This window comes from Leopardus geoffroyi, chromosome E2 (genome assembly GCF_018350155.1).
Source record: "Leopardus geoffroyi isolate Oge1 chromosome E2, O.geoffroyi_Oge1_pat1.0, whole genome shotgun sequence".
In the NCBI taxonomy this organism is placed as follows: Eukaryota; Metazoa; Chordata; class Mammalia; order Carnivora; family Felidae; genus Leopardus; species Leopardus geoffroyi.
The window spans coordinates 3,029,680-3,056,009 of record NC_059335.1 but is presented as its reverse complement, the minus strand read 5'-3'; the positions used below and the strand labels follow the sequence as shown (position 1 = coordinate 3,056,009).

General features: G+C 56.9%; 3 protein-coding genes across 18 annotated transcripts; all 3 read left to right on the top strand.

Moving 5' to 3' along the window:
• The first annotated feature begins 327 nt into the window (after positions 1-327).
• On the top strand, positions 328-17,211 carry ZNF580 (zinc finger protein 580). Of its 4 annotated transcripts, none has more exons than XM_045441411.1 (2): positions 328-432; positions 16,266-17,211. In XM_045441411.1, the coding sequence occupies exon 2, from the start codon at positions 16,278-16,280 to the stop codon at positions 16,794-16,796; it is 519 nt and encodes a 172-aa protein (XP_045297367.1). In that variant the 5' UTR covers positions 328-432; positions 16,266-16,277; the 3' UTR covers positions 16,797-17,211. The 4 variants fall into 4 exon arrangements, with proteins under 4 accessions (XP_045297367.1, XP_045297365.1, XP_045297366.1 ...); XM_045441409.1 differs by lacking the exon at positions 328-432 and adding an exon at positions 14,927-15,245; XM_045441410.1 differs by lacking the exon at positions 328-432 and adding an exon at positions 15,350-15,475.
• ZNF581 (zinc finger protein 581) lies at positions 340-19,834 on the top strand. Of its 3 annotated transcripts, none has more exons than XM_045441406.1 (2): positions 340-432; positions 18,322-19,834. In XM_045441406.1, exon 2 carries the CDS (start codon positions 18,341-18,343, stop codon positions 18,935-18,937), a length of 597 nt encoding a protein of 198 aa, XP_045297362.1. In that variant the 5' UTR covers positions 340-432; positions 18,322-18,340; the 3' UTR covers positions 18,938-19,834. The 3 variants fall into 3 exon arrangements, with proteins under 3 accessions (XP_045297362.1, XP_045297360.1, XP_045297363.1); XM_045441404.1 differs by lacking the exon at positions 340-432 and adding an exon at positions 17,345-17,534; XM_045441407.1 differs by lacking the exon at positions 340-432 and adding an exon at positions 17,775-17,802.
• Positions 19,835-20,195: 361 nt separating this feature from the next.
• CCDC106 (coiled-coil domain containing 106) lies at positions 20,196-24,970 on the top strand. Of its 11 annotated transcripts, XM_045441392.1 has the most exons (7): positions 20,197-20,469; positions 20,843-21,153; positions 21,811-21,886; positions 22,034-22,141; positions 22,236-22,412; positions 23,489-23,701; positions 24,077-24,970. In XM_045441392.1, exons 3-7 carry the CDS (start codon positions 21,856-21,858, stop codon positions 24,391-24,393), a joined length of 846 nt encoding a protein of 281 aa, XP_045297348.1. In that variant the 5' UTR covers positions 20,197-20,469; positions 20,843-21,153; positions 21,811-21,855; the 3' UTR covers positions 24,394-24,970. The 11 variants fall into 11 exon arrangements, with proteins under 11 accessions (XP_045297354.1, XP_045297348.1, XP_045297347.1 ...); XM_045441398.1 differs by lacking the exon at positions 20,843-21,153 and having other exon boundaries at positions 20,196-20,469; XM_045441400.1 differs by lacking the exon at positions 20,197-20,469 and having other exon boundaries at positions 20,891-21,153; positions 22,238-22,412; positions 23,595-23,701.
• The last annotated feature ends 1,360 nt before the right edge of the window (positions 24,971-26,330 follow it).

Sequence of the window (26,330 nt, the reverse complement as noted above, 5' to 3'; positions counted from 1 at the left end):
CCACGTCTGAGCGACTTCCTTCCCCCTTCTTGGCCGCATTCTCCCTGGTCTGTGTCACGAGGTGGGCATTTTCCCGATTTCCCTGCGTGTCTCCAGCGCCGTCAGAACAAAAATGAAACAAGAGGTGGGAAGCTCATCTGGAGACAGGGATCTTTCTTGGGATACCCAGTTCCTCAGGGCTGGGCAAGCGGAAAGCGGATCCTTCCTCTGTGCTTCGTGTTTCCAGCCGGAGCATTTCCGCAAAGGGCCTGAACGGCGCGCAGGCTTCCCAGGTTCTCTCCCTGGAAGTCACGGTCCCTCCTTCCCCGGGCCTTTCTCGCAGGCGCTCTCCCAGTGGCCGCCGCTTCCCGCCGGCCGGACCAGAGAGGCTGCCCCAGCTCGTCTTCAACGGGCGCTAGAAGCCGACGGCCGGGATTGAGTTATTTAGAGAAAGTGGGTACGGGGAGCGTTGCGGGGAGGGCGAACCATAGAGAGAGTGGCGACGGGTAGAGAGCAGCCAGGGTGGGAGGGAAACGAGAGGAAGCGTGTGTGCAGAACGGCTGGAGGAACACCATAGAGAGGCGGGCGGAGGCTGGAAGGGCCACGGTGGTGGAGGGAAGGCGATCGGCCTCCGAAGGCCGGAACCAAAGCTATAACCACGGACACCCTTGGCTTAAGGGATTGGGGGGGGGGGGGGGGAAGCGGAGGGGGAAAGGTCACTACCAGTGTGCGCTTGAGCAGTGAACTCCCTCTCTCAGCCTCAGTTTCCTGTCCTGTAAAGCGGGCATGGTAATGCGTTACCTCGCAGGGTAATCAAGTAGAACCAGGTATGAAAGCGCCAAGTAATGCCTTTGCACGGACATGGTGGGACACGCAGGGGCTAATGCCGTTATTGTTCTCGCGTGACGAGTTCCTCTCTGCAGCTCTGAAGTTCTTGAGGACATTAACATCAGCCCGGGTGGCTCAGTCCGACTCTTGGTTTTGGCTCAGGTCATGACCTCGTGGTTCATGAGATTGGGCTCTGCCCTGACAGCGCGGAGCCTGCCTGGGATTCATCCGTATTCTCTCTCTCTCTCTCTCTCAATTAATAAGTGAACTTAAGAAAAGAGTCTCTAAAATCAGCCAATGGAATCTGAAAAGTGAGAATTTAGGGCTCCTCGTGTAATCGCTCTTGAAATCTCTCTCTGTCTACCACCCCTTCTCTAGCTCGGACCTCATGCTTTCTCATGTTTGGATTTCAGCATCGGCCCCTCTCTGGCCTCTCAGTTTCCACTAGCCCACCAACACAGTCTGGCAGAGCTTTCTGAAACTCAGATCTGACCTCATTCAGTTCAAGCCCCTTGCATGGCTCTCTTGAGTCAAGACAAAAATCCCAGCTCCTTGGCTTGACATTTAAAGCCCTTCTATGAAGTGTAGTGCCCACCAAGCCTTCTAGCCCCCCCCTGTTACTACTTTGTGCCCTGGTCAAACACAGCATTTCATACCCCTCCCCCCCCCTCCCCCGCACCCAATTGAAATCTCACACTTTCATTCCTCAAGGTGTTAGGTCTTCATCTGTGACTGCCACTCGGGGTAAGCTTTCTGGTGGAGCCTGGCGGGTTTTTTTTCCCTCACAACTTACTTCCTCCGGAAAGCATCCTCTGACTCCTGCCTACCTCCAGCTCCCCGGCCAAGTGATAGCACCACCTTCATCCCAGCTTCTTTCTTGCTGACCTCAGGACACTAGTTTCAGAGAAATCCTAAAGCCCTCACAATGCTAGTGCCTCGCTCAAAACCCTCCTGTGATGGTTGCAGCACATCGTCTAAGTTCCTCAAGCTAGTAACTAACTGTTCATGTCTCCAGCCAGCATTGTCCCTGGCTTAGTACGTTATGCTTAGTCACTCTGGAAGATGGGTGGTTCTCTAGGCTTATTCAGCCCTGGCTGAATAATAAATATCCCTTGGAAAGGATATACTTACATAGGATTGAACTACTTCTCAGATGTTGATGGACATTTGTTTATATTGCCCACATTTTGGCTACTATGAAGAATGTTGCTCTGAACATTTATGCCTAAGTTTTTGTGTGAACGTGTTTTCAGGTTTTTTTGTTTGTTTTTAAGGATTTTTTTATACTCTCCCTCAAAATCAATAAATATTTTATTTTTTTTTTTAATTTTTTTTTTCAACGTTTATTTATTTTTGGGACAGAGAGAGACAGAGCATGAACGGGGGAGGGGCAGAGAGAGAGGGAGACACAGAATCGGAAACAGGCTCCAGGCTCTGAGCCATCAGCCCAGAGCCCGACGCGGGGCTCGAACTCCCGGACCGCGAGATCGTGACCTGGCTGAAGTCGGACGCCCAACCGACTGCGCCACCCAGGCGCCCCTGAATCAATAAATATTTTAAAAAGATTTCATCTTTAAGCAATCTCTCCACACTCAGAGTTGGGCTCGAATGCAACAACCCCGAGATCAAGGGTTGTATGCTCTACCGACAGAGCCAGCCAGGTGCCCCCCTGTGTTTTCAGTTTTGTTGAGGATTTCTCTGCAAATGGAATTGCTGGGTCATATGGTAACTTTCATCTTTAACTTTTGGAGGAAACACACCACTTCTTATTCCCACGAGCAGCGTCTGAGGGTTCCAGTTTCCCTACATCCTCATCAAGCTCTAGTGTCTTTGTGTTTACCAAACACTTTTCCTTCAACCTCCCACTTGGACTTGAACTACGCAAGTCCAAGTGCTCTGGAAGCACCCACTGTCATCTGTCCTGCTTCTTTTTCATTCTTGCCCTTTGGAGCACATCTGCTTCCCAGATTCTTGGTAACTGCATTCAGTTGGGGAACACTTAGATGGGGCAGTATCTGGCCATATTCAGAGACCATCAGAGACTCAGGACCTAGCGTGTAAGTGCCTGCTTTACTGTTTCCATAGACTGAATGTTTGTGTCTCCCTGTCCGCATTTAACATATTGAAACCTAATCCCCAATGTGATGGTGTTAGCAGAGGAGGCCTTTGGAAATTGACTGGGTCATGAGGGTGGAGGCTTCATGAATGGGTTTGGTGATCTTATAAAAGAGACTCCAGAGGGGCGCCTGGGTGGCGCAGTCGGTTAAGCGTCCGACTTCAGCCAGGTCACGATCTCGCGGTCCGTGAGTTCGAGCCCCGCGTCGGGCTCTGGGCTGATGGCTCAGAGCCTGGAGCCTGTTTCCGATTCTGTGTCTCCCTCTCTCTCTGCCCCTCCCCCGTTCATGCTCTGTCTCTCTCTGTCCCCAAAATAAATAAACGTTGAAAAAAACAAAATTTTTTAAAGAGACTCCAGAGAGCTTCCCCACCCCTTCCATGTGTGAAGGTGCTGTCTGTGAATCTGCAGGGAGCCCCTCAGCGGACACTGAATCTGCTGGCATCTTGGTCACAGTTCTTGACCTCCAGGACTGTGAGTACATTTCTCCCACCAGGTATCTGGTATTCTGTGATGGCAGCCTGATGGACTGGGAATGTTGTGTCACACGAACAAATTGTTCAGCTTTTCCAGACCTTGGTTTCTTCAACCCTCTGGGCCTCCTTCCTGGCCATCGAGAGAGATCCCTCAACTTAAAATGGGCCAAATATTTCAAAAGACATTTCAGAGAAGAAGCTATGAAAGTGACCAGTAAACACAGTCAGAAGTGCTCAGCATCATTTGGCATCAGGAAAGTATGAAATGTGACACTCTTCCCACCCCTTAGGCTGAGGTTAAAAGGACTTTTGGTATCAAGTGTTGGGGAGGGTGTGAGGCAGCTGGAACCTACGTACGCTGCTGACAGGAATGTAAGTTGCTGCAGCCACTTAGAAGACTATTAATACCTACTGATGCTAAGCGTACATTTACTCCAGGTCCCAACACTTCTTTTTTTTTTTTTTCAACGTTTATTTATTTTTTTGGGACAGAGAGAGACAGAGCATGAACGGGGGAGGGGCAGAGAGAGAGGGAGACACAGAATCGGAAACAGGCTCCAGGCTCTGAGCCATCAGCCCAGAGCCCGACGCAGGGCTCGAACTCCCGGACCGCGAGATCGTGACCTGGCTGAAGTCGGACGCTTAACCGACTGCGCCACCCAGGCGCCCCCAGGTCCCAACACTTCTGATCCCAGATACACACCAGAAGAAACAAGTCCTTATATCCACCAAAGGACACGTACAGGAGTGGGTGTATTCTTAGGAGCTTTATTCATGATAGGCCAAAACAAACGTCCATTGACAGTTAAAGAGAAAAAAGAAGAGGGGCATCTGGGTGGCTCAGTCGGTTGGGCATCCTTCCGACTTCAGCTCAGGTCATGATCTCATGGTTTGTGAGTTCGAGCCCTGCATCGGGCTCCATGCTGACAGCTCAGAGCCCGGAGCCTGCTTCGGATTCTGTGTCTCCCTGTCTCTCTGCCCCTCCCCCATTCACACTCTGTCTCCCTCTCAAAAAAAAAAAAAAAAAAAAAAAAAAAAATATATATATATATATATATATTAAAAAAGAAAAAAAGAAATTGTGGGATAGCCATATAGCAGAACTTACACAACGTTGGTGGGGGGAGGGGACTATTGAAAACAACAACAGTGTGGCTGAGATATTGATGAGTGAAAGAATCAGTCACAAAAAGGTACAATACAATTATATTTACGTGAGGTTTAAATTCTAGAGAGAGGGGCACCTGGGTGGCTCAGTTGGTTAAGCAGCTGACTTCAGCTCAGGTCATGATCTCGCGGTCTGTGAGTTTGAGCCCCGCGCAGGGCTCTGTGCTGACAGCCTAGGGCCTGGAGCCTGCTTTGGATTCTGTGTCTCCCTCTGTCTCTACTCCTCCCCTGCTTGTGCTCTATGTCTCTCTGTCTCTCAAAAATAAATAAGTGTTAAAAAAAAATTAAGTTATAGAGAAAACATGTGCAAGCAGGGGAGAGGCAGGAGAGGGAGAGAGAATCTTAAGCAGGTCCCACGATCATTATGGAGCCTGACTCAGGGCTTGATCTCACGACCCTGGGATCATGACCTGAGCCAAAATGAAGAGTCAGATGCTCAACCGACCAAACTACCCACGTACCCCTGTTTATATGAGGTTTAAAAACAGGCCAACACGGGGCGCCTGGGTGGCGCAGTCGGTTGAGCGTCCGACTTCAGCCAGGTCACGATCTCGCGGTCCGGGAGTTCGAGCCCCGCGTCAGGCTCTGGGCTGATGGCTCAGAGCCTGGAGCCTGTTTCCGATTCTGTGTCTCCCTCTCTCTCTGCCCCTCCCCCGTTCATGCTCTGTCTCTCTCTGTCCCAAAAATAAATAAACGTTGAAAAAAAAATTAAAAAAAAATAAAAAAAAAACAGGCCAACACAGTCTTTAGGAATTGAAATCAGAAAAAGTGGAGGTGTCTGGGTGGCTCATTTGGTTGGGTGACCAACTTCGGCTCAGGTCATGATCTCATGGCTTGTGAGTTTGAGCCTTGCATTGGGCTCTGTGGGGACAGCTCAGAGACAGAGTCTGCTTTGGATTCTGTGTGTCCCTGTCTTTCTGCCCTCCCCTTCTCTCTCTCTCAAAAATACACATTTACAAAAGAAAAACAAATAAAAAGTGGTTACCCTCCCTGGAGATTAATGGCTGATAGGAAGCATTTTGGGGAGCTCTCTCTGGGTTGCTGGTTATACTGCTACGAATACATGTAAAAATCGACTGATCTGTAACCTTAAGGCTTGTGTACTTTGTGTAATTTATGTCTTATGTGTATTAAAACAACAACAACAAAGAATGGTGGCCTCCACATGACAAAGGGGGAAACGGAGTCACCATATGGCCAATGCTGTCACACAATGCTTCTCAGATTCACCCGGAGAGACTTGGAGTCTGATTGTTTGGAGACTCAATTGGGATCCTATCATTGCTAAACTGCTTGATTAAAATCTGAAGTTTGCCACAAAATCGTGATGGAATGCTTAATCCTTCAAAACACTTAGCATTGAGTCTAGGTCCCGCCTTCTGGTTTTTCCTTGCCAACACCCACAGCTGGCATGTATTTGGCCAGGATCCACCTCTCTGCGTCACACTCAGGGAACTCTTTCCCGGAGGAAGCTCCCATTTACAATCTGAACTTTCTAGTTTCACCCCTTGTACCTCTCAGGGGCCATGAAACAATTTCCCTATAATGAACATAATGGGATGAGAAATTGTATGGACTCCCAACTTTGAGTTGCCATCCCAGCTCTGGCATCCACTTGCTGTGTGACCAACATTTCACTTAACCTCTCTGGGCTTCAGTATTCTCTGCAAAACGGTAGGGCTGAGTTTGAGACACTAAAGGACCTTTGAAATTCCAGTCTCCCCTACATAAGATCCATTAGTGATGCTTTCAGTGTCCTGATTGTCATCCGTAACTGCTTCCACGTGCTTAGGTCGCTTGGGGGGGGGGGGGGGAAGGGGGGGGCGGTGACAGGTTCAATCTTTTGGTCTTTGTCGCCCCCACGAGGCCCACGAGAGCGCCTTGCTGCAGCAGGTGCCCGATAAAAATAAGATTTGTCGCCTCTAAAGGGAACGAAGGGACGGGCTACTTCGATCTGGTTTCCTCACGTTTATCCCCAGAAGTTGGCATGAAAGAGACACTTGACAAGTATTTGGTGAGCGATTGATCGAACAAAAGGCGTTTGGAACCTTTCCTTGGAGGGCATGTGTTTCCGCCCGGACGGTTTTCATGTGAACACCGCTCCCCTCCTTTCCGGTCTGAGTCGATGGCTCCTTGCTCCTGAAAGACTCAGTTGGGCCGCCTCCCGAGAACTTGGGAGCACCCCTCTCCCTTCCCCGGAGCAGGGGCCCCGAAGCATAAGGACACCGGTAGGAATCGGTTGATAGATGCAGGAGGCCCATGTGAGTCCTGGCAGCGCGGAGAAGTGGTACAGTTAGCCTAGCGTTTGGCGCACAGAGGCCCACGGAAAACCCCCCCAGCCCCTTGTCAAGATGGGGGGGTTTAAGGACTAGAGGATGGAGGATGACATGGGTAAGCCAAGATTGGGGGGATGCAGAGAAGGTCTTTGGTCACCACAACCCTTAGCTTAATTCTCCGTGCCTTCACTTAATGCAGTTTTTTCCTCCTTTAGCTTCTCCTCTGGATTCAGTGATGCCCATGGCTTTGTTTTCATCGCGGAGGCTTATGTCCTCAACCAGTACCCGTCCCCTGAGTTTGCCCCTCCCCCTCCTCCTCCTCCTCCTCCACACCCTTCTCCCCTCTCTCTAGGCTTTCAGGCTCGTTTCCTGCTCTGAGTCAAGGCCAGTACCTGTTCAGTGACCAGAAGGACATACCATACACCTACATATACACAGTGGGAGTGGAGAAGCCTGATGACAGCCTGGAAGTAAGGGAGCTGACTCCCACCTGGTTTTCAGCTATCCTAAGTGCCTGCAGGTTTTCAAGAATGCTCTCTGTCTCCAGGCTCATGGCCTCTCCCTCTTGGGTGTCTGGAACTTCATCTGTGAGGCTCGTGGCAAGGCCTTCAAGTAATCAGGCTTCCTGTAAGTGTTCCTTCTGCCGCCGGTGGTTCAGGATTACTAGGGAGCAGGCTCAGCACATCCTGGTGCATTAGGGGAAGCTGAGTCTCTTATCGACAGGGACAGAAAACTGATGCCTTTATCTTCAAATTTTTAATTAAATCCTAGTCAGTGAACATACAGTGCAATCTTGGTTTCAGGAGTAGAATTTAGTGATTCATCACTTACATGCAACACCCAGTGCTCATCCCAACAAGTGCCCTCCTTAATGCCCCCCCCCCCGTCAACCCTCAGTTTGTTCCCTATTGTTAAGAGTCTCTTGTGGTTTGTTTCCCTTTCTCTTCTCCCCACCCCTCTCATATGCTCATCTGTATTGTTTCTTAAATTCCACATATGAGTGAAGTCATATGGTATTTGTCTTTCTCTGAGTTATTTCACTTGGCATAATACACTCTAGCTCCAGTCATGTCATTGCAAATGGCAAGATTTCAATCTTTTTTTTTTATGTTTATTTATTTTGAGAGAGAGAAAGAGAGAGCACGAGCCGGAGAGGGACAGAGAGAGGGAGAGAGAATCCCAAGCGAGCTCTGGGCTGATAGTACAGAGCCCAAGTGGGGCTTGATCTCATGAACCATGAGATCATGACTTGAGCTGAAATCAAGAGCCGGATGCTTAGCCAGTTGAGCCATCAAGGTGCCCCTCACTTTTTTTTTTTTTTTGATGGCTGAGTAATATTCTGTTGTGTGTATATATGTATGTATGTATATATATACACATAACATATATACACACACCAAATCTTTTCTCGTCCTCGTCCTCCATCAGTGGGTATACGGACTCTCCCCATAGCTTGGGTATTGTTGATAATGCTGCTATAAATATTGGGGTGCATGTGCCCCTTCACATCTGTATTTTTGTGTTCTTTGGGTAAATACCTAGTAGTGCAGTTGCCAGGTCATAGGGTAGCTCTATTTTTAATTTTTTGAGGGACATCCATACTGTTTTCCAGAGTAGCTGCACCAATTTGCATTCCCACCAATAGTGTTAGAGGGTTCCTCTCTCCGCATCCTTGCCAACACCTGTTGTTTCCTGAGTTGTTAATTTTAGTCATTCTGACAGGTGTGAGGTGGTATCTCAGTGTGGTTTTGATTTGTATTTCCTTGATGATGCGTGATGTTGAGCATCTTTCATGTGTCTGTTAGCCATCTGGATGTCTTCTTTGGAAAAGTGCCTATTCATGTCTTCTGCCCATTTCTTCACTGGATTATCTGTTTTTTGGGTGTTGAGTTTGATACATTCTTTATAGATTTTGGATACTAACCTTTTACCAAATATGTCATTTGCAAATATCTTTCTCCCATTCCATAGGCTGCCTTTTAGTTTTGATGATTGTTTCTTAAAACTGATGTCTTCAGTGAGCAGTGTGCCGGGAATCTTTCCCCAGCTCTTCCACATCCAGCTCGAGAGATGTCAGTTGCAGAGCTTGGCTCTGGCATCTCTAATAGAAAAGGCAGCATCCTTTTCTGGGTTGTTCTATCCCAAACTGAATGATCTCCAACCTTGAGGTGTGCTGGCCGTCTATAGGTAGTGAAAGCAGGAGAAATAATGAAAAAGATGCTTTCACCTCGTAAGGTGATGAATGATCTTCTTTTTCCCATAGGCCTCAGCCAAGAGGGAGGGACCCTGGGTTTTCACTCTGTACCGGGTGCGATTTATGACAGGGGAGTTCACTCTCTGGCTTCAATAATCCCTCTGTAAATCACCAATGAATTCTCTACTCCCTGTCCTCAACCAGATGGTAATGTTTTGCCAAGTCTGTTAGGACATCTATTTTATTGTCTTGGTCTTTGTTTCTTCCTCTCAGTTTTGAAACTGGGAAAGTCCTGGGACCCATCCCAAACCAGAGCAAGTGGGTCACCTATTCTGTCCTCACTTGTGCCCCCACACCCAAGGAGTCCTTTACTTATTGACTTCCATGAGGTACTCCCCACGTCTTGTGGCTGTAGGAAGCAGCTCAGGATGCAAAGGGAGATGGGCCAAGTCCCCCCAGGGTTCTGGTGTGCTTGCAAACCTGTAAGAACGCACTCCACGCCACCAGCACATGTCTCACACTCGGAATCCTGGCCCTAAGTGTGTGGCCCCTGTGTAAAGACCTTCAAGCGCTCCAGCAACCTCTGCCAGCACTGACTCACCCAGCTGGGGTGGGACTGCAGGCCCCCTCTGCCCACCCCTGACCTTCCCAGGAGGTGGCCCAGCAGATCCGGGAGTATTCCTCAGGGAAGGGCTTCCCTGCTGGCTGTGCGGGTGGAGGCCCAGAGTTCAGGTGTGCTCTAGATCTGGGGGTCGTTTGCCTCCAGCGCTCCAGACCTATGGAGGAGCTGGCATTACCCTAACTGGCCCTGAGTAGCGTGTGACCCAGGGCCAGTGACGACCTCTCTCCGGCCTTGGTTTTACCAGCTGCACAGGGGGAATACTATTTTCTTGCCGTGTGAGGTGTTAAGTGTCAAGGCCTGGGTTTCCTCAGCCGCCGCGGGGCATGAATAATTCCGGCCCTCGGTCTTCGCTGTGCGGCAACACAGACTCTAACACCCCTTTTCTCAGGCCGTTTCCCACTGCGCCGCCGGAACCGTTGTTTGAGGAGATCATTTCCGGTCGGGGCGGATTTCCGGGGCGCCATCCGGCCACATGGCGGCTGGAGCGGGCCCGGCGCTACCGGCGCGTCCCCCCCCCCCCACCGTCGCGCGGCGGGCAGTTTTGGGGCGGCCCCCGGAGCTCGTCCCGCCGTGCGGGGCGCCGGGCGGTGCCGAGGAACCTGTAGGGCACCGGGTGGCGCGCGGCCGGGCTCGGGGCGCCGGGCCCGGGGCCGCGGGCCGCACAGGCTCAGAGGCGGTGAGTTGCGAAGGGAGAACTCTCCCAACTCCGTCCGTCCTGCCCCAGGTTCGGCGCCCGGAGGTCGGCCTGCCCCGGCTCTCCTCGGGGTGGCCCCCGCCGCTCAGCGAGCGGGTTCTCTCCTCTTCCTGCGCCCCCGGCGGCCTCGGACCCTCTCGGACCGCCGGGGTGCGCCCTACGCGAGCGCAGGGAGGAGCCCCCCAAGCCCCAGCCCAGGCCCCGCCAGCGTGATCCGGCTCTTCCAGAGCTGCGCGCACCCGAGGAGCCACGGCGCGTCAAAGCCTTCGTCGCGCACCCGCTCGGGCGGCGTCGCGCTCGCTCGCCCGGCTCTGCCGCCTCTGTCCGCGAGTGTGAAGGATGCCCGGCAGCCGGCCCCGTACGTCCGGGACGACTAGGCCGGAAGGAACTTCCGGGACGGTGGAGAGGCCACGGAGGCTCCATAGCACCTCTTGGTTTTGGTACAGATGTAGAGGCTTGCTGTGTGACCTGAGCCTCAGTTTCCAAATTCCTGAAATACGGAATGGCTTGTGGCCCCCAGTCAGCTCTGGTCTGGGGTGACAGGCGGGAGCCTCTTGTTGGATCACGGACTCCGCCACAACCCCCCTTTGTCGCCTGGGATCGATCACTGTCCCGCTCAGGAACTCAGTTTCCCAATCTGTAAATGGGATGGAAGTCTCATAGGCGAGCTACAAGTGTGAGGTACCGTTCAAAGGCAGCACGTACTGCTCCATTACTTATTTGTGGCAACTCATGGGGCCTGCTGAGACAGACTCAAATCAGTGTGAATTTTGAGTCTTCTTAAGTTGCTGGGGTCGGGCTGGAACCCAAATGGTGTAGGAACATTTCCTTTGTGGGTGTGAGTTCTTGGCCAGAGAGCTTTCTTACGCACACCTCTCTCTGCTTGGGAGGTTGGAAGCATCCTGGAACTCATCGTTGCAGCCCACACTGTTGACTACACCAGGGTAGGATGGCTGGGCCAAGGCTCGGAGCAGTGGGTCAGGGCAGGAGATGTGGCATTGTTAGGATCCTGCCCAATGGAGCGGTGAGGGTTTGGGCGACATAACGGTCTTGGGGCGTGGGACAGAGTGGCCCCAAGGGCGGTGGGCCTTGGAAATTGAGAAGCCTTGTGAGGGAGGGTGTGGGGACCTGGGATGGGGTGCAGAGAGGAGGGCAGGAAGCCTGGTGAGTGAATTGCTAAGACCCAAATTGGCCCAGAGGCACAGGCTCGGCAGTCACTTTATTCCTAAAGGGGAGAAGGGCTTGTCGCGAGGGAATGCAAGATAATGTGGAATGGATGGTAGACGTTGAGAAGAGATTGGTCCAGGAACAGTTCCTGCAGGAGGCAGGGCTCAGACTGCAGGCTGGGGAGGGAAGTGGGGATACTGGACACCGGGTGTGAGTGCCGGCTCTGTCACTTGGGCTGGAGATGCAAGCCTCTTGCCCTTCCTGAGGCTCAGTGGAGGGCCTGCCTGACCAGGTTATTAAGAGGATTTAGCAAGGCCCCGTATGTGCTGTGTGAATGGAAGTCTGGGGACTCGAGGAACCGGTTGCAGATGAGGTGGGAGAGATTGCTGAGCGCCAGGGATTTACTTGCTAACAGAAGGGGGGTGAAAATGCCAGACAGTCGGCACGAGCAGAGACACAACGTTCCAAAATGTGAAGCGTGGACCAAGAATGGTTCGGTGCAGCCGACTGGTCAGGGTGGCTGGGGCACATGGGGAGAGGCCTGGAATGCCGGGTGGAACCAGGGAAGGTCCTGAGCGGACGAGGTATAAGAAGTCTCCTGGAGCTGACAAGCAGGGCGTATAGGAGGTCAGGACACACAGGATTCTGGAAGACCGAGGAGGAGGCTGCCAGCAGAGGGAAGGGGAAGAGTTCTAGGTCAAGAAAACACATGAGCCTTTGCACCTGGAGCCACAAAAATTCGGGGTCTGGTCGGAGGGCTGCGAGGTGCTGTGTGCGGTTGGAGCTCTGGAGGGTGAGGTGAGGTGGCTGGGCCACTTCATGAAGGGCCTCAAATGCCAGCATGAGGGATGTGGTCACACAAGTTTGACCTCAAACACAGCAAAGCTTCCATGATGAAATATCTGAGCAGAGACCAGAAAGGGTCCATCCTCGTGAGGGGCTAAAAATAACACTCCAGAGAGAACAGCAAACAAAGGTCCTGGACATGGGAGAGGCTGGGGGCTGCATTGTGCTTGATGGGTTTCTGGGTTTTCTGAGTGCAGTGAGGGGGGCTTTAAGTCAGGGAATGACATGATTCTGTAGGTTTAAAGAATATATATTGTTGCACTATTGCCATAAAAAGAGGGTGCTGGAGGAGGCAGAGGGTGGGTGGGGGGCTTTCACTGTAAGCAGGGGGCAAACTGGTTTGCAGTGCTGTAGTAGTGGTGGTGGTGGTGGTGGGGAGGTGTGAACTCCTTGCAGACAATGGTCCTGAGCTCTGACTGGTGGAGTGAGGCAGAAGCAGGAACTGTCCTGAGGACAGTATGAACCCAGGCCAATCACATGATCTTGCCCAGCTTCAGTTTCCCCATCTATGAAAGGCATCTTCACAACCCCTACCTCGTAGGTCTGCTCCGAGGATGCAGTACCCTTAGCAAAGGCCAGCGCCGCAGTCCTGGCTCAGTAAATGTTGGTCATTGTCATTTCCAGGGATGGGCGTGGGGTGGGGTGGTGTGGTTCTCATGGATGCAGGTACTATATGGGTCTAAAACTCAAAGGCGATCTGGGCAGGAGACTCATTGGGTGGTTGTCTGTGTAGACCAGAATCAGTGTTGCCCTGGGGGACATTTGGCATGTCTGTCCTCACAAGAGGGGGGGCGGGAATGAGGGAGGGGGCCACTGGCTTCTGGAGGGCAAAGGCCAGGCATGTTGGCCTGCAATGCAGAAGACAGCCCCTGACACCAAAGGATGATCCAGCCCCCAAATAGCAGTACTGTTGAGAAACCCTGGTGTAGATAGACAGTGTCGTTGCCCTTTGAACCAGGCATGCCCTCAGTTCAGGGTCTCCACTGTCCCTACTGCCTGGCTCCTTGTGAAATCACAAGGGGAAGAATCTCCAGGACAGCGCTGTCCCGTAGAAACAGAATGTGAGCCACATTAAAAATCGTGAAAAGAAACAGGTGAGATCAATTTTAATAACATACCTTACTTAAACCAGTATGTCCAAAGTATTCTCATGTCCAAATGTAATCAATATAAGTCATTTGTGCAAGAGTTGATAATCTTTTCTTTTGGAACTAGGTCTTCAGAATTTGTTGGGTGCCTTGCATTTATTTACAGCACACCTCAATTCAGCCCGGACACTTGTCAAGCCTCCAAAAGCTATGTGTCACAGGTGGCTGCTGTTTTGGACAGCACAATTCTAGAGGGTCTTTAATTTCAGCCTAATATCACAAATGTTGGGGCATTTGGGGGTTTCTGGAAGGTTTTCTGAAGAATACTTTCTCAGTTCCAGCTTATTGCCACACCTAGACATTTTTTTTTTTTTTCCAAGTGTGCCTGGAATTATGAATTTGTGTGTACATTTTCTGGCTTCTTAAATGTTGCCCCCAGTAAAACACTGAAAAGTAGCATGTGGTCCAAACCGAATACTACTGTGAGTCCTTTCTGGCCCTCTGGTCTCCAGTTTCCAACTGGTTGAGGGTGGCTCAGGGGCTGCCCCATACTAGGCAGCCACTAGCCACGTGTGGTTATTTAGATTTAAATTGAGAGAAATACCATTTAAAATTCAGGTCTTCAGCCACAATGGCCACACCAAGGGCACAGTAGCTCCACTCGGCTAGTGTCTGTCCCATTGGGCAGCGCGAAGGTCAGGAATTTCTTTTTTGATAGCTCTGCCCGCTTCCCACCTCCCTCAGGTCCTGGGGCTGGGCACAGCAATAACACCCCTTTCTCCACTGTGCCCTACCCTGCCCTGCTGCTGCTGTCCCCTGTCTCCCGCACCGCTTCCCTGCTCTTTGACAATTCCCTGCATAACTGTAGGACAAGCTGTGGGTGCCCTACATGCGGCTATCGTGCCACCACATGAAGCTCCAGATGCGGCCTGTGCTGCCCGGCCCCTCTCCGTGGCGAAGCGCACATGCACCGGGGCCCTGCTGCCCGGCCTCGGCTTCCCCCTTGGCACCACGGTTTGTTCAGGCGCCATCAATCCTCAACTTCCCTTCAACTTGACGCGAAGAGCCACCTTTCTCCAACTCCACATTCAGCAACTTCTGGCCTTCTGGCTCTCGGTTTCCCCATCTGCCCAGTGGGGAATGCCCCAGCTCCTCATCTCTGTCACTGGTGACATCTGGTCTTCTGTGAGCCTCGGTTTCCCCCATTTCCTGGGTGGGAGAGTAGTGGCTTGTGGCACATTCTGATGGCTGGCCTCTGGACCTCGGTCTACCCGATGGACAGAAACCCCCTCCTTCCACTCCCTGCATCACCGGGCCGGGGGCGCAGGCGGGACGGCCCAGTGGCAACAGGACAGACCTGGGCGCGCCCCTTCCTTCAGGGACATCGGGCAAAGACAGACCGCCTAGACGGTTTATGAGTTGATCTCTGTCGCAGCAGCCGGACAGTTCCTGTCGGGTGCGGAGGGGAGCCGGGGCAGGGGCGGGGCTGTCTCCGTGGAGCCCGCGCCCTCCTCCCGCAGCCGCGGGGCTCACGGCAAGCGGGCCGTGGGAGCCGCCGGCTCACGGCCAGCGGAACCTTCGTTGCGGTGTGCGCGTTTCCGGAGGGTGCCCTTTTCCAGCGACGCCGCCGCCCCTCGCGCCCCCGCGCCCGCGCCCCCAGCGCCCGCGTCCCCGGCGCCGCCGGCCCGGAGCTCCCGGAAGTCTCGGTCCCGCCGCCGCCGGCACTCGCGAGGGGAAGCCTGGGCCGCCCGGGACCTCGGCCCGCTCCTCCGGTCCCGAGAGGCCGCCGCATCGGGTACGGGGGCCGGGACGGAGGGAGGAGCCTGGCTCCGGGACGGCGCGAGGCTGGGGGAGGGGCAGGCGCGCCGGGGGTGGGGTGGAGTGGGGGTGGGGCGCGGCCGGGAAGGAGCCCGGGGCGGGAGGACCGGAGGGAGAGAGGGGCCCCGAGGGTGCGGCGACGAGGGGGACGGAGGGCCTGGGCGCTGGGGCTGCAGAGGAGCGCGCTGCAGGGATGGAGTAACAGAGGTTCCAGATGCTCACGGAGAGGAGGGGGAAGGGGGCTCGGGGGCCCAGGTCAGAGCAGCGGGGAGTAGGAGGAGGCCCTGAAGGGTAAAGACAGAACAAACAAGGATGGGGCGTGGGGGTGGGGGGTTAGATGGTAGCAGGGTTCAGGGTGTGGGGCGCACAGGAGGCAGGCGGTCGAGGCGTCCTTAGGGATGTGTACACGAACTGCAGACAATGGGTTAGGCAGGGGTGAGGGCGTTGAGACTTGGGGGTGGGGGGGGGGGATTACGTGCAGGGTTAAGTGCAGGACCGTAGAGAAGCCCAGTGGAAAGCGGGGAACTGTGTTAGTGGCGTTCTGGACCCGCACCAAGAAAGGGAGCGAAGCGAGGCCACGGGCGTGTCCAGAGGTGGGCAGGCCTTCCAGGGACCCTGGTGCCCCCACCTGGGCCTGGGAAGAGGAGGGAGGACCCGTTAGAAATAAAAGAGGCCACGGAGGTGTGAAGACAGGAGGCCGACTTGGAGACCGGCAGGCTGTGGGGGAGTTGCGGGGAAGGCAAGGGGCGGGATGGAGGCCTCTGGTGCGGCTCGGGGGCTGAGAGGAAGCAGCAGGAGGAGAGAGGCAGGGATGTGCCCGGCCCAGTTGGAGGTGTCCTGGAAGCGGCTTGATGGAACACGCGGTCTGGCCTAGAGTCGGTTTCTGTTTTGCAGGAGAGGTAGGTCAGTGGTGCAGAGGGCATGACAAGCAGTAATAATGGGGACACTTCCTCCAGGAAGCGGCGATTTTAATTTCTCTCCCCTCCACTGCTCCCAGCTGACACCCCAGATGCTGCTGCTGCCGCCTCGGCCGCCCCACCCTCGGTCCTCCTCCCCAGAGGCCATGGACCCACCGCCCCCCAAGGCTCCCCCTTTCCCCAAGACGGAAGGCCCTTCCTCCACTCCATCCGCGGCGGCAGGGCCCCGACCCCCGCGGCTCGGCCGCCACCTGCTCATCGACGCCAACGGGGTCCCCTACACTTACACGGTGCAGCTGGAGGAGGAGCCCCGGGGCCCGCCCCAGCGCGAGGCGGCGCCGGGAGAACCCGGCCCGCGCAAGGGCTACAGCTGCCCGGAGTGCGCTCGTGTCTTTGCCAGCCCTCTGCGGCTGCAGAGCCACCGCGTGTCGCACTCGGACCTCAAGCCCTTCACGTGTGGCGCCTGCGGCAAGGCCTTCAAGCGCTCCAGCCACCTGTCGCGGCACCGCGCCACGCACCGCGCGCGCGCAGGCCCGCCGCACACCTGCCCGCTGTGCCCGCGCCGCTTCCAGGACGCCGCCGAGCTGGCGCAGCACGTGCGCCTGCACTGAGGCCCCGACCCGGGCCCCCGGGCCTCGCGAGCCACACAGCGTCGCTCCCACACACGCTCCCTGCCTCTCTGAGGTTACTGCCTTACCCTGGGCCTCAGTTTCTCCATCTGTCCAAGGGGAGAAACACCGTTCCTTCCTTACCTTCCTGTCTAGCTGTGTGATGTAGACCAAGTCGTTGCCCCTCCCTGGGCCTGGGAGCCAGCCTCTGAGCTGGGTTCCGGCCCAGCTGTGCTGTGTGAGCCTCTGCAAGTGACGCGACCTCTCTGAGGCTTGGGCTTCCGCTCCTCCGAGGCGGTGAACGGTTGTCTGCGCGGAAGATTTGACAAAAGAGCACGGCGCGGTCTGGCTCGTTTCTGTATATCCCCCTTCCCACCCACAACCCTCACCCCTTACTCAATAAACATTCCACACTCCACTTTAGGGCTTTTATTTGCGTGTGTGTGTGGAGGGGCGGCGGGTGGGCGGCAGGGTGGGAGGAGGCGGCCCGGACCGTTAGCACCCGGGAACCTTCCTCTCGGCGTGTGTTTCTGGCCGGATCCGTTTCCCGAACGCCCAGGCGCCCCGCCCCCACCTTCCTCCCCTGGACCCTCTTCTCTGGGCCCCGGTCCTCTCTCCTGTTACCGGTGCTACCAGCTCCCGGGGGACACCCAGAGGCGCCCGCCCCGCCATCACTTGCGACCACGGGGGTAGCCCGGGGCCGTTCCGGAGTCGCCCGGACCCGAGAGGCTGCTGCACCGGGTACGGGGGCCGGGAGGCGGGAGGGAGCAGGGAGCGGGCCGCGGAGAGGGGCGGGGCCAGGAGCGGGGACCTGTGCGCCGAACGGGGCGGGGCCGCCGCGGGGGCTCGGGAGGGCATGGCCGCGAGCTCGCCGAGAAAGGCTCGGAGGCCGGGCCGCGGGTCGGGGGTGGAGCCCTTGAGAGCGCTGGGATCTAGGGAGAACCTGGGGGGGGGGGGGGGGAGGGGGGAGGGAGGCAGTGGATGGGCGTGGACTGGAGAGAATCTGCCGGTAGCCGAGCTAGGAAGGGGGGCTCAGGGGTGTCCAGGGAGGTTGTTGGACGGTGGGTCAGGACCTGGGGGCCTTAGAGCTTAGGCGAATACAGAATGGGTAGAAAACGCTCCTGGGCGGAGTGATAGGATGGGCTAACACCCAGACCTGGGTCAGGAGCGTAGAGAAGGAGAGACCTGCAGGTCTACGGGGTGGGGGGTGGGGGGTAGTAGAGAAGCCCTGCGGGTGGCCAGAGTAGAAGGGCACCTAGTGACCGGAGGAGGGTGGAAGTTAGAGCGAGGACCTGCTTGTGCCTGTGTTTACAGTGGGTGATGGAACAGGACAGAAGAGGCTTTCCTACGACGGAGACGGTAGAAGGTTCACAGAAGGTCGTAGAGTCCAGGGCAGAAGGACTGGAGAAGTGACGGAGGTTCGGGGGTGCAGAAGTTCTGGGCAGGGCACACAGAAGGTGAAGGAACGGAGCTGGTGCCCCTGAGCTTCCCTCGTCTGTGTTATCTCATCCTCTCTCCCGTCCCCCAGGCCTCAGCCACCCCTCCGGATGCTGGTGTTGCCGTCGCCCCCCTGCCCGCAGCCCCTGGCGCTTCCCTCCGCAGAGGCCATGGAGGCCCCTCCTTCTCGGACAGGCAGGTCCCCAGAGCCCGGACCTTCCTCCTCCACAGGACCTCCCCAGCCTTCCTCCCCTCCGGGGCCCAACCACTACCTGCTTATTGACACCCAGGGCATCCCGTACACCGTGCTGGTGGACCAGGAGTCTGAGAGAGAGCCCGGGGCAGATGGGGCTTCAGCTCAGAAAAAGTGCTACAGCTGCCCCGTGTGCTCCCGGGTCTTCGAGTACATGTCATACCTGCAGCGACACAGCATCACCCACTCGGAGGTGAAGCCCTTCGAGTGTGACACCTGTGGGAAGGCATTCAAGCGGGCCAGCCACCTGGCTCGGCACCACTCCATTCACCGGGCTGGTGGCGGGCGACCCCACGGCTGCCCGCTCTGCCCTCGACGCTTCCGTGAGGCCGGTGAGCTGGCCCAGCACAGCCGGGTCCACTCGGGGGAGCGCCCGTTTCAGTGCCCACACTGCCCGCGCCGATTTATGGAGCAGAACACCCTGCAGAAGCACACTCGGTGGAAGCATCCATGAGCCGGGCTGCCGGGTACCCCAGGTGCCATGGGGTTCTGGGGGGAGCCCAGACTCTTGTGGCCCTCAGACACGTGGCCAGTGCGGAAGGCTGGGTTGCAGCCCTGGACACAGACACAGACACACTTCCTGCAAAGGGCAAGCCCTGCCTGAAGGAGGAGCCCCTGAGTAGCCTTTGGATACTTTGGAGATAAAGGTGGAAAGGAGACCTTACTTTCCTAGGGTGGAGCCTCAGGCTGAGCCTGACCAGGTGCCCAGGAGACAGTGCTATGTGTGAAAATCCTCCAGCCCGAAAATCGTGGTTGGGAGCCATCAAGCATCTGCACCAGCTTCCTGACGCCCCCTTGTTGATGCTGGGGGAAGGGGCCCCAGACCTGCCTTGCACCCCCCAGCCAGGACTTGAGACTGGACACCCAATAAACACCTTTCCCATTTTGAGCACTTGAGATTTGTTTTTGGGCACAGCGGTTTGGCCTGCCTGCTGCCCAGCAGGGAGACTCAGCAAGTGCCTGGCCCACCTCTTCTTGGGCAGAAGAACAAATCGGCCATGTCTACTCTCCGGAGAGGGAAAGAGCTTCCCACTGCCTGACCTCAAATAACACTAACAGCGCCCCGGATCTTGAGCGTCGCCTGTGGCCAGGTGCTGGGCTGAGCATTTCACCTGGGTCATCCCAAGTGCATCCGCACAGTGCTTGGCTTGGCTGGCTGGGGATGGGAAGGTTGGCCTTCTGCACTGGGATCAGTCCTAGCCTGACCCCTCACAAAGGGTGTCATCTAGGTAGAGTGTTGTTAAACCTTTTTTTCCTTAAAGCTAGGATCTCCTGTAAGAAACACATTTTATATGGCAACCCAGTAAACATACACAAAATATATGTGCAACAAAAGTTCAGCAGTACTTAATCTCTGCCACATGCAATTAACTTTTTTCCTTTTTGCTAATTCCATTCTACTATATTGAATTCCCTGCCCATGAACCTGTAGTTTGCAAAATACCTATCTAGGGCAGGTAACTCCCCCTGGACGTTTTGACCCAGGCTACAGTTTATCTATGATGTGAAGCAGGTAGGAGAGGAGTGTGGCCACAGCTTTCTAAATGGTGCAGACCTTTAAATTCTCCTTCTGCAAGGTTACAGCCCTGCTCTCATAGAGCTGGCCAAAATTCCAGTAGCAAAAAAAAAAAAAAAAGAAAAGAAAAAGGAAAAGTCCAGTAGCAACTGGTGACTGGGAGGAGAGGCTGGGAGCCGAATAAACATCTGCCTTCTTAATGAATTTTCTTTGCGCGTCTGTTTTGTGCCAGGCACTGTGCTGGGCCTCATTTCTTCTTCCGACCTCTTTTTGGGTGGAAGAACAAATTAGCCATCTCCACTCCCCAGAGAGGGAAAGAGCCTCCCACTGTCTGACCTCAAATAACACTAACAGCGCCCCGCTGTTGGGCCTAGACTATGGCCAGGCGCTGGGCTGAGCGTTTTGCCAGCATCATATCAGTACATCCTCACAACGAAGCTAAAAGGGATCATAATCTCCCCACTTTGCAGGTGAGTAAACTGAGTGGGGTTTGGGGGAGGAGCGGCCAAGATTGGGTGGGAATGTTCCAAAACCAGCGCGTAATCACTACCACAGGGCTAGTGGTGGTGGTGTTCCAGATCCCCGCCCCCCTCCTCCCGGCCTGGGAACCGTGTGGTCGGGCTGTAATGGAGGTGCACACACGGTGGGAGAAGTGGCGGGTTGCGGGGATCCATATGGCCAGTTCCCAGGGTTTCGTTTAAAAGGATTCTCCCGGCAAGTCAACTTTCCTGGTTGTCTCCTTCCCTTTCCCGGGCCCCACTCCGTGCGTCGCCATCCACTCCGGGGACCCCCGGAGCCTGCTGCTCTCCAGGAATTGGGAGTTTCTTGACGTTCCCTGCCCAGGCTTCGCGGAGGGCGGGGTAGCGCGACAAGGGGCCGTCGCGCAAGTGCAGCCCGGGCCTTTGCCGCAAACGGCGGGCCTCACCTGGGGCCGGAGACTCCCGCAGAAGCGCAACGACCCGCGGACCGAGCGAGCGCCGGCGTCCCTGCCCGCCCCTCCGACTCGCCACCCCGCCCCTACACTCGGGGCCTCTGCCGCCCCGCCCGCGGCGGGTGGGCGCTTCCCTCCACTCCCCGCGACACTTTGCAGACGCTCCCCGGCGCCGGGCATGGGCGCCGCCGCCGTCGGTCCCCTGGCCGGATTCCGCGCGCGGGTGGGTGAGCGCGGGGCCTGGCCCCTCCGACCCCGGGCACCTGCGGGCGGGGGGATGGTGGCCACATCAGCACCCGCGGCCTAGCGCATCTCCCGCTGGGACCCCCTGGCAACATCGCTCCCCCTCCCACCCGGGGGACAAAGGGCGGGGGCGGGGGCGCATCCCCACGCGTGACCTTCCCCCGCACTGCGCACGCGCCCCGCCCCCTCCACCACGGGGGAGGGGCCCTGTTCGCCCACACGAGTGCGGGGGAGGGGCGTGGGAAGGCGCTCGCGTGGGCCGGACCCCCACCCTATGCCTGGAAGTTGGGGCACGGTCTCCTCCCCCCCCGCACCTCTCGCCTCTTTTGGTCCCGAGGTGACCCGTGATGAGGGTCCGACCCATTCAGGCCAGGATGTGTCCGCTCTGTCGACCGCGCGTGGAACCCACTCCTCCTTCCCTCAGTAGCCCGGGGTCTGGGTCCCCAGCCCCCTCATTCCCTGGGAGCCCTGGAGTTTGCAACCCCGGGTGTCCCCGCCCGGTCCTGAGGGTATGGGTCCCCTCCTCCCTCAGACCCAGGAGTCCCAGCCTTCAGCACCCCCATTTCCCCAGCCCTAAGGAGTTGGGCCCCACCTCCCGCGGGATGTCCCTCCATCTGTGGCTGCCGTTTCTGTCCAGTGCCCCTGAGGCGCTTAGCTGCCCGGGTCCGCCGGAGGTCGCGCCATGAATGACCGAAACAGCCGGAGGAGGACACGTGAGGAAGCTGGGACCCTGCCCCGACCCTGGTCCCACTGCTGCCCTACCCATCCCTGCCCTTTCCTCCCCAGGGCTGCGGTGGTTGGGGGCTGGTCCGAGGCGCCTGGGGCCTTCCCTGGGGTGACCCCTGGCCTCTCCCCTCCAGTGAAGAAAGACGATGAGGCCTTCGAGATCTCCATCCCCTTCGATGAGACGCCCCACCTAGACCCACAGATCTTTTACAGTCTGAGCCCCTCTCAGGGAAACTTCGAGGGTGAGCTGGGGGGCAGGCTCGGAGGGACCCCAGGCAGCTGGGGTGCAGGGCCCTTGAGGCCTGGGGTGTGACCAAGCCTCCCCGCTGTCCCTAGAGCCTCCGGAAGCCGCGTCCCCAACTGTGGCCCTGATGAATGGGGTCAGGGCCCAGCTGCATATGGCCCTGGAAAGGAACTCCTGGCTACAGAAACGCATCGAGGACCTGGAGGAAGAGAGGGATTTCTTGCGTTGTCAGCTGGACAAGTTTATCTCATCTGCCCGCATGGATGCAGGTGAGGCGCCTGATGATCTAGTCCCTTGTCCCATACCCAGGCCCTGACACCCAGCTCCGGCCCTTCCTGGGGATATGGGACCCTCCTCACCTTCACCCTTCCTTTTGGTGGCCCAGTGGGGACCTGGCATCGTTATCTCCTTCTTACTCCATGGTGGTCTCCAGGACCCCAAGCCCAGCTTCCTTCATGCTTGATTCCTGCTTCTGCAGACCCTGTGGCCATCCCTTGCCCCAGATAGTCAGGGCTTTCCTTTCCCAAAATTTAGCTCCTATTTTTGGAGAGTACAACTTCTGTTCCTTTCCTCATGATGTTCAGCTCCTGACTGGCTTCCTCGCAGGACCCCGTATTCCCCTGTGATTCACACCTGACACTTTGGGCAAGGGGTCTGGTCCACCCCCCCCACCCCCCACCCCCCCAACACCTGTGTTATTGAGGATCTCTCTGGTTTGGAACTCCCTGTGGCCTGGGTTGCTGATGGGAACCTATCCAGGATGTTTGGCCCAAGGGCCTCTGAATTTTCTTGGTGAGAACCCCAATACCGGATGTCCCCCCAGCCCACCTTGTGGTGGTGGCCCCTGCATCAGAGCCTCAGATGCTCACACCGTCCAGGTGAAGGTGGGTGCCTGACTTTCCCAGCGCACTAGACCCAGAGCCTGGGATTTCTCTCAGGGTCTGAAACCTCTTCCCCAACCAGGGTCTTGCTTCTTGGATTTCTAGAGTCTACTCTTCTGGAGGTCCCACAAAGACTCTCCTGAGGTCCTGTCTTGGTTCTCTCAGCTCCTCCTCCAGACTTCTTGCTGTCAAGTTGGAGTCAGAGGAGCATGAACCCATGCCCCACTCAAGATCTCTGCCCCCAAATCCAACCGCCTGCCCTGTACTCAGCCATCTTGGTGGAGACTGCAACATCTATATGCACTGTCTCTTTGGGGATTCCAGCCCTGGTTGAGGCCCCCCCTCTCCTCTGGACCTGTGTGTGGTGTGACATCTGTCTCCACCTTGCAGATGGACTTCCTGCCTCCTCTCCCCTGTTCTGGAAGTTCATGTGTATGTGTCCCTCTCTCTCTACCTCTCTCCAGAGGACCACTGCCGGGTGAAGCCTGGGCCCAGGCGGGCTGAAGGGGATGGCCGGGGTGGGGCTGGGGGTGAGGCCTCAGACCCTGAGTCTGCGGCCTCCTCGCTCAGCGGAGCATCTGAAGAAGGCAGTGCCGTGGAGAGGAAGAGGCAGAAGCAGAAGGGAAGTGCTGGCCGGAGGCGCTTCGGGAAGCCCAAGGCCCGGGAGAGGCAGCGGGGTGAGCAAGGAGCAGGGATGAGGGGAGGGGCCTGCTGTGATGCCCCAGGAGGCCCTCCCTTCTCCCCTAGCCTGGTTGTCCCAGCCTGCCCGTGGGGTCCTGCTCTGTGGTCCCTCCTCACCGGCTTTGCCTCCTGGGGTCACCCTGCCCTGAGCCTCAGGCTCCTCATCAGTAACATGGGGAGGGGAGAAGGCTCCTCCTTTTCCCCTGGTGCCACTGTCTCACCATGGCTCCCAGCTGCTCCTCGTCCTGATTCCCATTTTGTTCTGCAGTTCTTCCTGTACTGGGCTCCCCATCTGCCCTTGCCCCATCTGCCTCCTGTGTCCGCCTCTGTCCCTCTCATGTCTGTCTCTGTGCCCCGGCCCGGCCCTGCAGTAAAGGATGCAGACGGTGTCCTTTGCCGATACAAGAAGATCCTGGGCACCTTCCAGAAGCTGAAGAGCATGTCTCGGGCCTTCGAGCACCACCGGGTAGATCGCAACACGGTGGCGCTGACCACACCCATCGCAGAGCTTCTCATCGTAGCCCCCGAGAAGCTGGCTGAGGTGGGCGAGTTCGACCCCTCCAAGGAGCGCCTGCTCGAGTACTCGCGCCGCTGCTTCCTGGCCCTGGACGACGAAACCCTTAAGAAGGTGCAGGCCCTCAAGAAGAGCAAGCTGCTGCTTCCCATCACCTACCGCTTCAAGCGGTGATTCTGCCCCACCTGGCCCGGGACACGCCCTTCGGCCCCCACGTCCCTCCCTCCTCTGCCCCTCGTGGCAGTTGCAAGCTTGTGCATGAGTGGTGTGCTCCTCCAGAGGGCCTGGGGGGTGGGCGGCGTGTTTCTGCGTTCGCCTCCCCTCGTCCTGCAGATCCCCACTCCTGCCCCGGGTCCCTTGTATATAGATCTGACTCCCTCCTTGCCTCTCACGTTCCTAGCATCCTCCCCTTCCTCTGCATCCCCTGGGGAGGAGTTCCAGTTAGCCAGTCTCCCAAGAGCTACTGCCCAGGGGGTCGGTGTCTGCGCTTTCCTGAACGTGGGCACTCCTCCCCCGTGAGCTGCACCGTCCTGCCCTCACCGGGCCCTTCCTCGTGGAGGAGGGGGTGGGAGGACTGCGAGACTCTCTGCGGGGCCGGGCCCTGTACATACCCCGTGTCAACCCTCAGACCCGAGGAGAGGCTGGCCCACTCTGCCAGGAGCTCCCCATCCGCATCCCGGACTGCCCCGAGTCTACGTGAGAAAGAATTATTCAGAGAATTTAAATTAAAGAGAGAAGATAAAATTTGGAATAAAGGAGGCCCGGTCTCTTCTTGGAGGGGGTGGCCGTTGCCTCGGAGACCGTGACGGGGGCTCCGGGGAGCTCCGAGGAGCGGGCGGTCAGGCAGGAACCCGGAGGTTGGGGAGACAGGGTGTAATTAGCACCCCCGGAGGGAGGGCCGGGAGGAGCAAAAGCAGCTGTGCCCCAGGGAACTTGGAGGGGCAGAGCTCGGGAAGGGAGGCGTCAACACCACCTGCGGGCCTATCTCGACTAGAGATGCTGGGGCAGGAGACGTGGACTCAATGACCGCTGGCAGGAGCGACCGCAGAAGGGGGAAACTGCACATCCGGGCGGAGGCTCCTGCGTCCGCCCGCCAGGAGGCGGTAGTGCTAGATTACTGCTTTCCGGAAGTGCCCCCTACGTTGCCTGCTGCGCCTGCGCTGCGGGAGGCGGCAAGTGCGCTGACGCGGTTGCCACAGCAACCAGGAGCGAGCGGCTTTGCCTAACGGTCTGGAGTTCGGTACCCTTCTCGGAGGAAGGGAAAGCCTCGCGCACGCGTGCTAGGGGCTCTGGAACCCACTTGCCTCCCGGAACAGTGAGAAACCTCGCCTCAGACTGATCTCTACGCAGGCGCAGAAGGCCATCTTGCTCCCCTCCTCTTCCACCTGCGCAGGCGCACAAAGCCGCGCTGGCAACCTCCGCAGCGGCCGCGCGCACCCTTCACCTCGCTGGCAGCTTTTGTCTCGCGCAACCTTCTGAGGCCCTCCGCGAGATCGGTCCTTCTTTTCCTCCACTCTCCCCACCCGGAGAGCCAGGTGCAGAGAGCCGGGACTCCGCCCTTTTTCTGTATCCCTTCTCCTGACCAACCTCGCTTCTGTCCTCCCTCCCTTTTCTCTTCCCGAAGCCGGAAGGAGCCGAAGCGCCGCCGGAAAAAACCGAAGCTGTCTCCCGGGAGTGAGGCCTTCCCGAAGTGGTGGCGGAAGGAGCCGAAGTTCTCCGGCCGGGGAGGAGCGAGTGAGTGCAGTGTCCGGAAAGAGCCGAACCTTGGCATCGGATTTAATCCTCTGGCTGGGACCGAGAGCGAGTGCTGGAAATCTACAGAAAGTGCAGAAGTTCCGCACGGTTAGGATTGATTGTTGGAAGTAGCTCGATAGGGTCAGCGGAGAAGAGCGGAGGAAATCTGCTGGAGCAGCCAAAGACTGGGACGGTTTGAATTGTCGGAAGAAGCCGAACCCTTAGGGTGGGGGGGGCTGGGCGCAGAGGAACGCGCGGACCTACGGAAACACCCGAACGTTGAGGAGCTAGTTTCCGAAAAGTTACGATAGCCTGGGAAGCCGGTGAAATCCTCGCTTCGGGTGTTTCCGGAATCAGCCGAAGCAGCCGCTCCCGAT